Genomic DNA, 15166 nt, shown 5'->3' with positions numbered 1-15166 from the left:
ATTAGACAGCATTGCTGTACTTTTCCCCCCCTACACTCTTTCAAGCTTAAATGAAAATTATAAGTGTCATAAGAAAGAACAAATGTTCATTTTGCATGATTATTCATAACAGGCCATATGGGGAAGTGAATAGGGAGGTGACTTCTGAAAGCAGGAAGGTTTGAATTCCTGACCTTCTTCTGATGAGTCCTGGCTATGTGACCAGGCAGGGCAAGTCATTTAATCTCTAAATTCTTTGGGCATCTCTCTACGACTGTAATTTGCAGGGAAAGTTCAAATCTACAGTGGTGGAGGGAATTCTATCACTGGAAACTCCCTCTGATAATGAAATCACAGCTCCCTCCCCAAATGATTATTCATAAATTCCTATGTCATTTGTATTCACCCTAATGAACTGTTGCTAAAACATAGTAAAAGGAAATTAGTCAATCTCTGATTCTTTTTTGGAAACCTGGAGACCACTCTTCCTTCCTGTTGCTTTTTATTTAACTGAGATTTTTATGAGGATGTTGAAGGATTCATTTGATTTTTTCATGAAATCATCAGAAACATTAACATGTTGAAGAACCCTGAACTTTAGAGTTTGGTCTATCATTTCACCCATCTTCATAATAGCATATCCTATCCAGGCAAGAGACTTCTTGGCAGTTGACAAGCAATAGACTATAGCAGAATTTTCTATTTATATTTTTTAGAATTCAAATCATGGTCCTTCAGGGCATCGTATAATAGAAAGTCTTCTTCTGGGCTTGGGCAATTGCTAAACAAAATTCACACATACTAACCCTTATGTAAAATCAAACACTGGATGACATGAAAATGAGGACAGTCTAGGAAATAACTTTAATAGAGATTTTTTTCTAATGCTATAATCTTCTCATTTCTTGTAAATATTGAATTTTATGTGTTTCACAGAAAATAAAATTGAATTGATTCCCATTCTGAATTTAAAGAAAATAATAAATTAAATTTATTCATAAAATTTCTCTCTCATTGACAAAGAGACAGGCTGCTTTGGAATTCACATTGCTTTTAAGAGGAACTCAGCAGTACTTACTCAGTAGATTCTGTTATGTCCAGAGACGGATGGCACCATTTTTAATTTAGAGGTGTTCTGGAACTCTACATCCCTAGTCTGAGCCTGAACCAATTAATACATGCCTATTTTAGGAAAACATTTAATTTTAGTAAAATAATGTTTTTCCTTGTTCTTTTCTCTCTCCATTCCTGTCTTTGCAGGTAACGTATCTGGGCAAAGTCTCCACAACAGGGATGCAATTTTTATCTGGCTGCACAGAAAAGCCAGTCATTGAGCTCTGGAAGAAGCATACACTGGCCAGAGAAGATGTCTTCCCAGCTAATGCTCTCCTGGAAATCCGCCCCTTCCAAGTCTGGCTCCATCATCTTGACCTGAAAGGAGAGGCTACCGTCCATATGGATACCTTTCAGGTGGCTCGCATCGCCTACTGTACCGCTGACCATAACGTAAGCCCAAACATCTTTGCCTGGGTCTACAGGGAGATCAATGATGACCTGTCCTACCAGATGGACTGCCATGCTGTAGAGTGCGAAAGCAAGCTAGAAGCCAAGAAGCTAGCTCATGCCATGATGGAAGCCTTCAAGAAGACATTCCACAGCATGAAGAGTGATGGCCGGATCCATCGGAACAGCTCATCTGAAGAAGTCTCTCAGGAATTGGAATCCGATGATGGCTGAGGGCACTGGTCAGTGGTTCAGCAAAAGGCTGCCATGGCCTTGGGAATAGGAGCTGATAGATAAATAAGCAATGATTCAAATTGGGGATGAAAAGACTGCCAAACACTTGGCTGACCAAGCTTTTTAAAATCAAAAGAGCAATTCAGAACCTAAAGATATGCATCATTAAAGTAATTATGTTACATTGACATCTGCTGCTGCTGTGAATGTGAGGAGGGGGGAAAGAAAATCTTATTTTTCTGTTCATTCCCCTCCCCAATTTCCCCTCTCCTCCTGGCCCCAGACCCATCCATGCTGATTCTCTCCATCCTCTTGAAATATTCCACAGCCTGTTTTGTTTTTTTTTTATCAGGTTGCTTTTCTTCAGCAATTGGTTCCTTCCAATTTGCCTTATGAAACTCATCAAGAAATTGTCAGATGTTCCTGGGGTATTCATAGCAGCGGTGGGTGGGGGGCATACATTCCCAAGGGAATAGAAAAGGATAATCTATGGAATTCTCTCCCATGGCATATTTCAAAAATCTCTTGGTCATATGTGAACCAATGCAGATGTCTTTTGGCTTTTAGACTAACCACCTGACATTCTTCAGTTAATTCACAGTTAAAGATGATGATTTTATTTACAAATATATCAAATGCTATATATTATTTTATTTACTTCCTCTATTTTCTTAATGTACCTGCAGCTACTTGTGTCACACACACACACTCACTCACACACATTCACTCTCTTATCATCTCTAAAATGATTATTTCTTAACATACACTGCAGGGTACCCAAAGGGAATAAAAGAACAAACTCTCATCCCCCAAAAAACTATGAAAATCATCACACAGTCTATTTGCTCCATTTTCTATGTATTTTTCTCCAGTCTTGATTTGTGGCTGTTTAGGGGGTTGATAATCCAGTCCCCGAACTCCTCCTTAACCAGCCTTAAATCAGAATCAATAAGAGCATGGAAATCTTTTTTTCCCCATGAGAATCTCAGTCACTAAATCATTGCTTATAAATTGATCTTCTGTAGCTCTCTCTGCACATTCAGAGATACCTTGACCAAGTTACTTTAAAGGGAGAGAGAACTCCATCATTTTAAAGATGGCAGTTCATTGGGACCAGTGTTGAATTATTATTCCTGCGGAGAAGCTCTCATTAAGAATGCCTGTAATTTTCCCATTCTGGGGATAGGATGATCCTCAAATTTCATAAGTGCAAAAAAGTCAATATGAATAAGATAAAGAAAAGGACTTGTTACAATAAATACATTTAAGGCCAAGAGCAGATTCATAGTTTGCAGGTAATGCTGCTCCTTTATTAAAAAAAGTTTGTTTTTAATCATGGTAATGTTAGGGGCACTAGGGCACCTTACAGAAGCCTTAAATGAAAGCTAATCAAATCCAGCTAGCTCTATGTCTGTGTTTGGTATGTGTATCCGTATGTGTGTGTATGCGTGTGTGTAGCGTGTATGTGTGCGCCTGTGCGTGTGTCCAGTGTTTAAAGCATGTAGAATAAGCATGGAGACATATTGGGGAGGACGTGCACCTCTTGAAAACATGCTTGTTGCTTTACAATGTAAACTGTTCTTTAGCATAAATGCATTCATACTTTAATAAAAAATATGTTTGAGTTAATAAAGCTCAATAATTTTACACTCTTTTTGGTGTAAAATGCCAATTCTGGGATTGTGTTTGTGTGTTTTTGTTTCTTTAGAGACTTTTGTTCCATTTACCAATGCTTAAATACGTGCTCTGGACTGCCACTACCCCATGGTAAAAGATTGGGCTGCAATGGATATGTGGGCGCTCCCTTGAAAAATACAAATTACAATTCATCCGTGCCTTCTCATCCTGTGTGACTTTTGCCCATGACCTCCCTCATAAGCTCAGAGGCTTATTTAATGTACTGCAACCTTTTCTCATTTTCTCTTAACGCTGGCAGGCTATCTGTGGAATAGCTGGGCTGCCCATTGGTCATCTTTTGCTCTTTTTACACATACAATGGTTTTTTTCTCCTTACTTTCAGTTGTGTTATAGGATGCCATGGAGAAGCAATATGGAAAATGTCATCAAAGCAATGTCAGAGCAAAAAAAAAAAAAAAAAAAGAAAAGGAAAGATGATAAAAATGTGTCAATATTGCATTGCTCATTCGTATAACAAAATAGCATAGTTACTGTGATACTCTTTTTTTTTAAAGGTGGGATCTATGATCTTGTGTTAAAATATTTTAATAACTGAATTTCAATGGAATTGATTTCTTTTGTTATCCTATGCATTTTATTTTGTGAGTTTAAAAACTTATTCTGAGAAGTGGCACTGCCACAGTGGCACATGACGGGGAAAAATTAAGAATGTCTACCTTGAAGAGATACCTGAAACACTGAGAATTTAAGTGTTGCTACTGTAGTCACAGCTAGTACTAGAATAGGTCTTTAACTAGGATTTCCCAACCCCAAGACTGGCCCTCTATCCACTAAACCATACTGCCCGAATGAAACTTTTCTTTATAAATTCTGGCTATTTTTTAAATTTGTTTGTTTGCTTGGTTTTAATTTAAAATTTTTATTTTATTTTGAATATTTTCCCATATTTACATATTTCAGGTTCTTTCTCTCTCCCCCAAACCCAAATTCTGGCTGTTTTAAAGAAAATTTTAGGGCATTTTGGGAATCCCAAGGTTGAATCATTGACAATTCAACAAAGGTAATAAGTTCTTAAAATGTCTCATTCTGGCTTCAGAAGAGGCAAACCACATCCCATCAGTCAGTACGCATGGCCTAGGGAGGTGGTATCTCAAAAATTTGAGTGCTACTCATCCTGGAATTCATAGCAGATACACAATAATGATGACTTTGTGTACTTCTGCCAAAGAGATGATCCTCAAGGGAATGTTACTGCCTTCCTCTTCATAGGGAAGTTGTGGAAACTGCTATTTAATATTCTCATTTTCTGTCCTTTAATATGCTTCCAAAGCTTCTCTCTCTCTTTCTAATCAACATCCTTATTCCAGAACCTGCTGAGACATTGAGTGATTCTTGAGCAGGAAGAAAAGCTATAGAGCGTGACCACTACCTTCTCCCTCATGTCCTTGGCCTGCCTTTTGTCTCATGTCGTCTGAAGATGCTGAACTACTCAAAGCCCAGAAAGGAAGGAACGGCCTGCTTTGCCAATCTGTCATGTCTTGGAGAGCCAAGTCTGAATCCCTTTAGTTTGATGATGGAGATGGAAGAATTCAGGATTTGCAATCAGAGAACTCTGTTTTCAACTCATAACCCAAGCAAGTTACTTAACCTTTCTGGGCCATATCACTAGACTGTAAAATATGAGATTAGACTAGAGATTGCTCCAATATCTGTGGAATTGTCAAGGAGACAAAAGGCATTTTAAATCTCTGCTTTGTACTTTGACAGTGATTTAAGAAAATGACTTCAGATCTAATGATGATAAGTCATTGATTGGCTCTGGTCTCATTTCCAGTGTATGTAAAGTCAACAGACTCACCCAGATGAATTCAAGGTCACTTCCAGTTCTAAAGTGGGGATCCAGGGTTCCCACAATCTGTCTCTATATTTTTAATAATCCTTATCTCTACAGAGCAGTCCATATTTAACCAAAGAACTTTAAAAGATGCCTCATTTAATATTTCCAACAACCCTGAGAGTGATAGAGGGCCATTATTATTTATCCCTGATGAGGAGACGGAGACAGTAAAGAAAGGTTAGTAACTTAACCAAGGAAACCCCTCCAGGAACAGGAAATGGCAAAGCCCAGTGTAGAACCCATGCCATCAGAGTTTTAGGCTTGTGTGATTTGGATTATGTGTAGTTATAGCTTAGATGGAATCCTTTTGATCTATCTACTCATAATAAAAAAGTCTCTTATCACAGCTTTATGCCTTTCAACATTGCAAAGTGATATTTTATCCTAGTCAGCCTTTCTTGTAAGATATTTCTTCACAGTCAAAAGGACAATCTTAAATGAGAAAGGAGGAAATTCCTGGCCTGGGCAAAGACCCAAAAGTTTTATTTCAGATTAAGCATGAAGAAACATTTTGATTATTTTCCCCCCACTGGATCTAAGAAGTAGATGAGAAAAGAACCTCCACCCAAAGAGAGTCAGATGTCTAACATGCTTGAATCTTAAGAGTGTGTGAAAACACCCTGTATTAGCACATATATAACTTTCAGGACAATATGGCAAAACTTGCAAGGGCACTGTTATAGAGCTAGGTTTGGTTCAGTAATTACTTTGTTATGATCATATAAAGTATATTTTTCTTTACTCTTAATAGTTTTAGCTAAACTTGTTGTTACATTCCTTAGATTTTCCCTTGTATCTCTTCTCCTACCCTTTCCAGAGAGCCATCTCTAATAACAATGCATTTTTAAGAGAAAGAAGAGAAAAAAATCCAGCAGCAAAATTAACTAATCAAACATTTTGACATTTATATGGAATGCTTTACACTCATCAGCCCCATTTTCTTTTAAGTGTCTGTAGAGGGTGGGAAGTTGTTTGCTCATATTTCTTCTTTAAAGTAGTTTGTTCTCTATCCACCACCACCAATGACCAATGTAAATAGCTGTGTTCCATTGATTATCCAAAGTGTAAAAAGTCGATATAGAATAAGATATGAGACTAAAAAAGAACTGTGGCTCTCAGATTGGAGCAGAAGTTACATTCAGAGATCAGTGAAGAGTAAATTGACTTTGACTCACAACTTTCAGGCATATAAGTCAAAGCTGAAAAATGTCAGATTATTTTGTTTTCATTTTTCTCATAATAGAATATGGATCACCTGCTGGAGCACCACTTCCTTTGGAACTATAAGTAAGGCAGTTTTTTTTATCATAGTCATTGAAAATTAGAGTTAATAAGGATCTCTAACCTAACCCTAACTTTTGACTCATATACTGATTAAATATAAAATGCTTCCCTCACAGCAGCTTCTTCAATTAGGTAGTATGGGTCATCTTTTTTAGTATTAAATAGAAACCATTTTCAAAATAAGAGGCAAACAATTTTAGAATGGTAGAGTTATTTATTCAAGATTCCATGACGTCAAGACTAGTATTTCAATGCAGTTCCTGACAGACTATATAACTAAGGAACCTAGAAAATGAGAATGTTCATTGGCAGAGTGGAAAGAGTCACACTTGAAAGACAGAGGCTATTCCTTCAACTTCTGTCCATAATTCTGCTCTTGCCCACACAATGATCCCACATGATGGCCATCATTTCTATCTCATAAATCATGAAGTGAGAAAAGCACTGAGCCTTACCTTCTATTCCTATACAACCATAGGTTGAACTAGTAATGTCCAATATAGTGATGGTTATTGCTGTGCCATGTAGGGAGGAAGCATGGACTCTCTAGGAAAATAAAGCCCTCTTGTCCTGCCCTGTCCTACTCATGCTTCTTGACACCAAGCCTTCTGTTCCTTCCATTATGCCATGAAGTGATGGAGCTGAAAACCAAAGATGTAAAGACTTGGCCAAGATCACACAATGATTTACTTGAGACTATATATGCTTATTCAACGTCCAAAGAAATATTAATAGCCTAGGCAATACAAAGAAGTCCTATGGTTTTGCCCTACAGACGGTTATTGTCTACTAAAATAAAAACTGATGGTAGGTCAATGAAACCTTGAAATTCTTGACTTACTCTTGACTATTTTCTTGATGAGATGGAATGAGGTATAATAATGATCTTTAAAACTTACTGCCCATTAAATATTCTAAAAATACTTCCTCTTATGGCCTCCAGAAACCTACACTGGCTTACCATAAAAGAAAGGCAAACCTCACCCACAGGTATAATTGTAATTGGGAAGTGTCCAAGTTTCTAATGGTCCTCAGGACTACCATGATGCAGCTTGTTGGGATCATTTCACATCAAAAGGTTGTTTTGCATGAAAATATCGACTGTTCTTTAAACTTCAACCAAATGGAGAGAAGCCAGTTAGTAACAGCACAGAATAGAAGGATTTGAACATCGAGACTGGTAGCATAACCCTTGATTCAGTAATAGTACAGTAAAAATGTAGAAAGGCAAATTGATTCAAAAGAACCCAAATACTCCTATTAAGAATAATCATACACACACAAGCCTGAGCTGGTAAAAATAGAAATCCTAAGATGGTGCTTTGGGCTTTCTTTGCCAAAGGAAACATACAAATTAGGATTTGTGGACTTTATTTCTTTGGGAATGTTTTAGTAAGCTCTCAGGGTTTTCTAAGGCATCTAATATTGGTTATTCAAAAGCAGTAAATGGCCCTGGAAATGCAAGCCATTAACTTTTTTTTATTTTAATGATCAATACTGTTAATCTAATTTTCCACTTGGTTTTCTTAGAGGGCCAAAGGGAAAAGGTGCTTTTGTGACCGTATAAAGAAAGCTACTCATGAAGAATTATAGATCTTTCATTTCTGGCTTAGTAAGAGCAAAAGTGTCCCAATCTTTGAGCTTATGTCTTTGGTTATCAAAGAGATTTTGTCTTAAATTTTTATTTTAGTGCAGGGAAAAGGAGTATTTTATTTCATTTTTTAGCATCATCATGGCAGGGACTTTATGTTTCATTTCGTCTAAGCCCAGAATTTTGCCTAATAAACTGAAACCAAGAAGATTAGACAGGTAATTAATAAGTGTAAGAAATCATATTTAATTCAAAGTCTTCTGACTAAATTCAGTGCTTTCCTCACTTCATGATTTATGAAATAATAATGATGTCCATCGTGTGAGATCTAGTGTTGGCCCTTGAATGACCATGACCTTGTGGGACTTGTAAAGAGCTACATTGTGAAAGCTTCTCTGTTCTCCAGTGGTAAAGCTGGATCTATAACATTAACACCCACACATAAAATAAGAGTCAATATTTGGCCAAAGCTCACAGTCATTTGCATGTGGAAAATTGGAATCTAGTCTTGGAACACTTGGCCCATCAGGTCCTGAATCAGAGCTAAGAAATATTACTGGTCTGATCATGGTAGTTGTTCTCTGAATTGTATAGACAAGTTGAAACCTATCAACAATCTCCATTTGAACATTGTTGTATCAAAAAAAATGGAACAATATTCTTTACTAAGGCCAATGCTTAGGAGGGGGAAAATGTGGAAACTCCAGCCTTCCCTCTATTTGCCAGCTTTCTGATGGCTAATTCCCTTTTGTTTTCATCTTTCATTTTTGCAGATGAAGGCAATAAAAACTTATGATTTTGGACTCGTTTGTAATTAGTGTGTAATCTATAATTGTTTGCCCAAGCTTGATTTAGGTTGAAGTTTTATGAGAGGCAGCTTAGCTATTGGATAGAGCACAGGATTTGGTGTTAAGATGACCACTGGATTAAATCTCATAGCAGACATTTATTACAGTCACTGGGTAACCTTGCACAATTCAATGAACATTTCAGCTTCAATTACCTCATCTGTAAAATTTGGATTAAAATTATAGAACCATTAGGTGGCAAAATGTTGTGTGCCAACATGGCATCAAGAAGACTCATCTTCCTGAGTTTGTCTGACCTCAGATACTTCCTGACTTTGTGATCCTGGACAAGTCATTTAAATCTTTCTGCCTCAGTTTCTTCATCTGTAAAATAAGCTAGAGAAGGAAATGGCAAACCACTCCAGTATCTTTGCCAAGAAAGCCTCAAATAGATTCACAAAGAATGGGACATGACTGAAAATGACTAACAACAGAATCGGGATAACACACATTTAAGAACTTCATACAGGAGACAGTGTTATAATTGTTGTTTTTTTCCCTGTTTATTTTATTGAGTAAATGAACAGGATAAATAAGATTACAAGATGAATGTTTACATTTCTGGAAGACTTACCTATTTATTCAGATCATAATTGTTTTCAAATATTCAACAAATTACTTTGATATAATTATAATGTAAGTAGATGCTCCTACAGATTGCATTTGATACTTATCTCTTCTTTTAAGTAGAATCACTTTAAATTGACAGTTGATTAATGTATTTCCTAGTGCTATCTGCCCTTGAAAGTCCTACAATTTCATTTCTTTGTAAGTTTCTATCACTTAGACTGATGTAACCTCCTACTTAGCTCAAATTATGGCCATTTTACTGACAAAAAAAATGACTATCCCTACTTCCTGCCTACAGGTAAAGAGCTATTAAAATAAATTAAATCAAAAATCTTTTCTATTCAGTGAACATCAATCACTTTTTTTTGCAATGGACAAGTGGAGGCTTTATCTTTTTTAAGGATCATAAAAATCTCTATCACATTTGAGGGTTCACTGACTTGCCAAGGTCAGAGAGGAAATGAGAATAGCAACAGTACCCAAATATTTCTCTCTTAAGTTTTCATTCCATGCCACCAGGCTGATGCTTTAACTGAAGAGTCAAATATGTGATTTTCCCCCATCAAATATGCAATTTTTAAGGCTTCTAATATATATAATGATTTGAAAAGGCTTATTTAGAAAGCCACTTGAGTTTCTCTGCAAAGAATTTTCTGAGGGATAAAGAAGTGTTCATTCCCTATTATGTCTATTCCCTGTATGTGTTCATAGAGCCCATGATGTTTATTCTAAGACAATATTTAAGTTATCATTGATTAATATTTGTTGTACTGTAGTAGTAATTTGGGGACTTCTACATGGCAGGGTGGAAAGAATGCTTGGCCGAAAGTCAGGAAGACTCATCTTCCTGACTTCAAACCTGGCCTTGAACACTTTCAAATTTTGACCCTAGACAAATCACTTAACCCTGTTTTCCTTGGTTTGCCATCTGTAAAATGAATTGGAGATGGAAATGGCAAACCATTGTAGCACATTTGCCAAGAAAACCCCAAGTGCAGCCAAGAAAAATAAGACACAACTGAAATGACCAAACAATAACAAGTAATAATGATAGCTAACATTTTTTTAGCATTTTTGGGTTTGCAAAGTGCTTTACAAATATCTCATTTTATTATCACAATGACCCTTTGAAATAAATGTTGTCATTCTTTCCATTTTATTGATGAGGAAAATCAAAGAAACTGAAGCTAAGTAAATTGCCCAGTATCGAATATCTAGTAAGTGTCTGAGGTGGGTCTTCCTGACTTTAAGTACTGAGATCCCTCCACTGTGTAGCAATTTTCTTACCTTTTTTCTCTTTTCTCTATCATTACTCTCTTAGGGTCCTTGCTCCAGATCCCCTATATGATGAGAGAAAGGAGATGAGACACTGAGTTCACAGGATGAGAGGGCATACAGTAAGGAGCAGCAGAGATATTTGCTGACCTACTAATTACACAGGGATAACAGATATATGGAATATTTCATCTATATAGTCCACCAATGAATTTCCTCACTGGCTATCAAGTAGGATGCAGAGTAGAAATGAGAGAAAATAAATGCATGTTAAATGCAACAAATTCACAGATGAATGAGTGACTAAATGAACAAAATTATATATAAATGAAGTTAGAGCTAGCTGGAAAAATTCAGCCCACCCTTTGTGACTTTGTGACTCTGTATATGCCTTCCTAACTCTAGGAAAACACCAGATGAAGGAGTTATGCCTCAGCCTCTCCATTGTTCTGAGTCCTAGGAATCTAGGGACAAAGTAGTTGGAATGTGGTTGTCTGAAGACTAGAATTTCATTCCTGTCTTGACATTGACTAGTTATATGAATCTGAGGCCAGATTTGAACTCAGGAAGGTGAGTCTTCTTGATTCCAAACCAGGGCTCCTTCTTCTGCATCATCTAGATGCCCTTCCTACATGTAGCTATTGTCAAAGCAATTATGTTCATCCTAGGTGAATAAATGAATATGACTTCTTATAGATCAACTCCCTGATATCAATAATGGCTCTGCATTATATCATACATTTTATGGTGGAGTCCAGGATGCTCTTCATTATCCCTTTGTGAAGTAATAAGTTCAGTATATGAGGTCAGCCAAGGCTACTTCCAAATGTATAGCGAGTGAGTCTTGATTAGTCTCAGCTCTAATACTTAACTGGCTGTATGACCTTAAGTAGGTAACTTGCATCTGTTTTCTCAGCTGTCAAACAAAGGGATCTGAATAGGCAACCTGAAGGTCTGCTCTGGCTGTAAATCTAAGATCTTGTGCTTAGTGAATTTAAAAGATTAATAAGCCATGCAGCTATATGATAAAAAATTCTAGCTGACACCCAATTATTGACATTTTTTTAGACTATCAAACTTTGGTGCCATTTCTTTTTTTCTTTCTTTAAAACCCTTAATTTTTGTCTTAGAACTGATAGTAAATATTCCAAAGCAGAAGAACAATAAGGGCTAGGCAACTGGGGTCAAGTGACTTGCCCAGGCTCACACATCTAGGATGTATCTCAAGTTTCAAATTCGAACACAAGACCTCCCATCTTCAGGCTTGGCTCTCAATCCACTGACTCACCTAACTCCCCTAAGTGTAAATTAATACTAGGAATATTAACTTATCCAGGACATCCAATCTCTGGGCCTTTTTTGGTGTCATTTCAGTGAAGATCCATAAGACCTCAATAGAAATGGAAGGTCCCAGATTTCTTATATAAATAGAGACAAATCAGAAGGCTCTTAGGATATGGAGAGATTTGAAGCAAGAGTTAATAATAACTTCTTTCTATATCAATTTAAGTTTGCAAATCATTTTACATGTATTGTTTCACTGGATTAATATCCAGCTACCATCATTATGGCACTTTAAGGTTTCCAAAACACTTTACATTTATTAGTTCATTTGATCATCATAACAAACATGGGAAGTAGTGGCTCTTCTTATCTCCCTTTTATAGAGGAGGACACTGGTTTCAAATCTAGCCCCTATGCATCCACTATGCCACCCAGCTGGCATTTCCTATGAGACACATCTGGCCTATATTGATTCTATAAAGCCTAGAACCCATTTTCATCACTCCTTAAAGAGGGCTGTGGCTTCAAGTTAAAAAAATGAAATGATAAACAAACTTTCAAATCACTGAAGTGTTTGCTAATTAACATTGAGCCAAATGGTTCCACTGAGAAACACCTTAAACAGCTTCATTCTCCAATGATATTGAAATGTCACTTTCACATGGGAAGTCTGAACATAATGGTTGGAGAAAGAGAAACCTGAAGAAAAATAAAGACCGAAGAGGTTAAACTTGAATTCATAGTTCAGCTCAAAGCAATGAGTCAGGGAGATCCTTACAAATACTTTGGTGTTCTTCAGAACACAGGCACAGAAAAAAAAGACATTAGGAGAAAAACTGGGGTTGGTTGAGTATGTCAAAAGAATTATTGGCATCTTAAAATCAAAATTCAAGGATAAGAACAGATTGAAAGCAATGAACACCTACATGATACCAGGATAAATGTACAGTTTTAGAACTGTAAAATAGACCATAACATCTCTGAAGAAACTTAACAAAAACTCATAGGTACTTAACTAAATACAAAACCCATCACCCTAATGCAGCCTAATGCAGCTGTAGAAAAAGAAGCTTTCTTCACAAAAACAAAACAGGGAAGAAGATTAATAGCTATTCTCAAAGCACATGATATACCACTTACAAATTTACAAGGATTATTTTGGAACAAGGAAAACAAAAACAATTGCAAAGCTTTACAATAAGTATTTCTGGAAGGTAATCCAAGGTAGAAAATGGAGTGAACAGGTAATCTCCCAGGAAGTGAGCTAAAAGACCTTTTGAAAGCATCAAATAACTCAGTGGTTTTAGGCTAAAATAAAAACAGGGCTACTAAGAATCCTTGAGGGTAGTGTATTGACTTGGAAAATCATATCTATTAAGAAGATAAAGCATTGCGATACTAACTAAGATTCAGATTCAATGAAGACACTTCTAATTCAAACATTTTAATTTATTCTTGACTGGAGTTGCTTAGAAAAGGTGACCTCAAAGTGATAAATCTTAGAGGAGATGTGGCAAAAATGAGACACTAATGCATTGTTGGTGGAGTTGTGAATTGGTCCAACCATTCTGGAGTGCAATTTGGAACTATGCTCAAAGGGCTTTAAAAGAATGCCTGCCCTTTAATCTAGCTATATGACTGTTGCGTTTGTACCACAAAGAGATAATAAAGAAAAATTCTTGTACAAAAATATTTATAGCTGTGCTCTCTGTGGTTGCAAAAAATTGGAAAATGAGTAGGCGTCCGTTGATTAGGGAATGGCTGAATAAATTATGGTATCTGATGGTAATGGAATACTATTGTTCTCAAAGGTATAAAGAACTGGAGGAATTCCATGCGAACTGGAAAGACCTCCAATAATTGATGCAGAGTGAAAGGAGCAGAGCCAGGAGTACATTGTACACAGAGACTGATACACTGTGCCACAATCGAATATAATGGATTTCTCCACTAGCAGCAATGCAATGACCCAGGACAATTCTGAGGAACTTATGAGAAAGATGCTACCCACATCCAGAGAAAGAACTCTTGGTGTAGAAACACAAAAGAAAAAACATATGATGGATCACCTAGTTCAATAGGGATATGATTAGGGCTTTGATGCTAAAGATCACTATTGCAAATATGAATTACATGGAAATAGGTTTTGAACAATGATACATGTATAATCCAATGGAACTGCTTGTCAGCTCTGGAAGTGTGGAGGAAAAAGGGGAAATCATGAATCATGTAACCATGGAAAATATTCTAAAACAATTTTTTAAAAGAAAAGGTGACCTCAGATTTTAAAGGAGACACCTCATCCAGTATTTTAGATTCTGAAAAGATACTACATAAATGAACATGATGTCATATGGGGAAAGGAGTTTGGTTAATACCCATGGATCCCTATGCAATGGATTTCTCTTGATAATCCTATGTATGATTGTAGTAGAACACACATTTTGCAGCAATTAATGAGTCGTGAAACCCCCAGAGCTTTTGTGTCCTGATAACACTGTATAGCCCACCTCAATTTGGCAGGTGGCAGCATGATCTGTGAATTTAAATAATTCAGAATTATTTAAAATTGCTTTCCATTTCTTTCCTTAAAAGGTCAAACTTTGTAGTATTCTAATTAAAAAAAAAGGTTTTCTTTTCCCAAATTGCTTTATTTTACTCCCAAATGAGCTTCTGATGGGGAATCTTAAGGACTTTCTAGCTCCCTAAAACATTAATTATTTTTGGTCTTGCCTTCAGCTAAATTGTTTCGGAGGTTCTAACAGTCCCCTTTCTATTTTTAGGCAACTTTAAGTGCCAGCACACCTTCTCTGATCTCTGTTGATCAGAGGGAGCACATTTCAGCATATGGAATTGGAAAGCAAATGTTCCAGGCTTTCCTCCTGACTCGTTAAATTACTGTCAAACTCTTTCTCAGGTACTTGGAGCTTGAGCTTTTACAGGAAGTACTCTTTGCTCAATCCATGAAGGCAGAATGGTAAATGTAGCTGGATAGCCCCTTCAGGGGGTGGAGTGCTTTGATGAGTCCAATACATTGGCCAATAGAAAATCATTAGAAGCACC

General features: G+C 36.7%; 1 protein-coding gene across 1 annotated transcript in view; it reads left to right on the top strand.

Moving 5' to 3' along the window:
* The window catches only part of PID1 (phosphotyrosine interaction domain containing 1), a 252507-nt gene extending 250493 nt beyond the window's left edge, over positions 1-2014 (top strand). Inside the window, exon 3 of the mRNA XM_044670823.1 lies at positions 1240-2014. Within this exon, the coding sequence (XP_044526758.1) occupies positions 1240-1716 (477 nt within the window). The 3' untranslated portion in view covers positions 1717-2014. The remainder of the gene's footprint in view (positions 1-1239) is intronic.
* The last annotated feature ends 13152 nt before the right edge of the window (positions 2015-15166 follow it).

Source organism: Gracilinanus agilis, chromosome 3, assembly GCF_016433145.1.
Source record: "Gracilinanus agilis isolate LMUSP501 chromosome 3, AgileGrace, whole genome shotgun sequence".
Lineage (NCBI taxonomy): Eukaryota > Metazoa > Chordata > Mammalia > Didelphimorphia > Didelphidae > Gracilinanus > Gracilinanus agilis.
The sequence above is the reverse complement of the archived record's forward strand: the minus strand, read 5'-3'. Positions and strand labels throughout refer to the sequence as shown.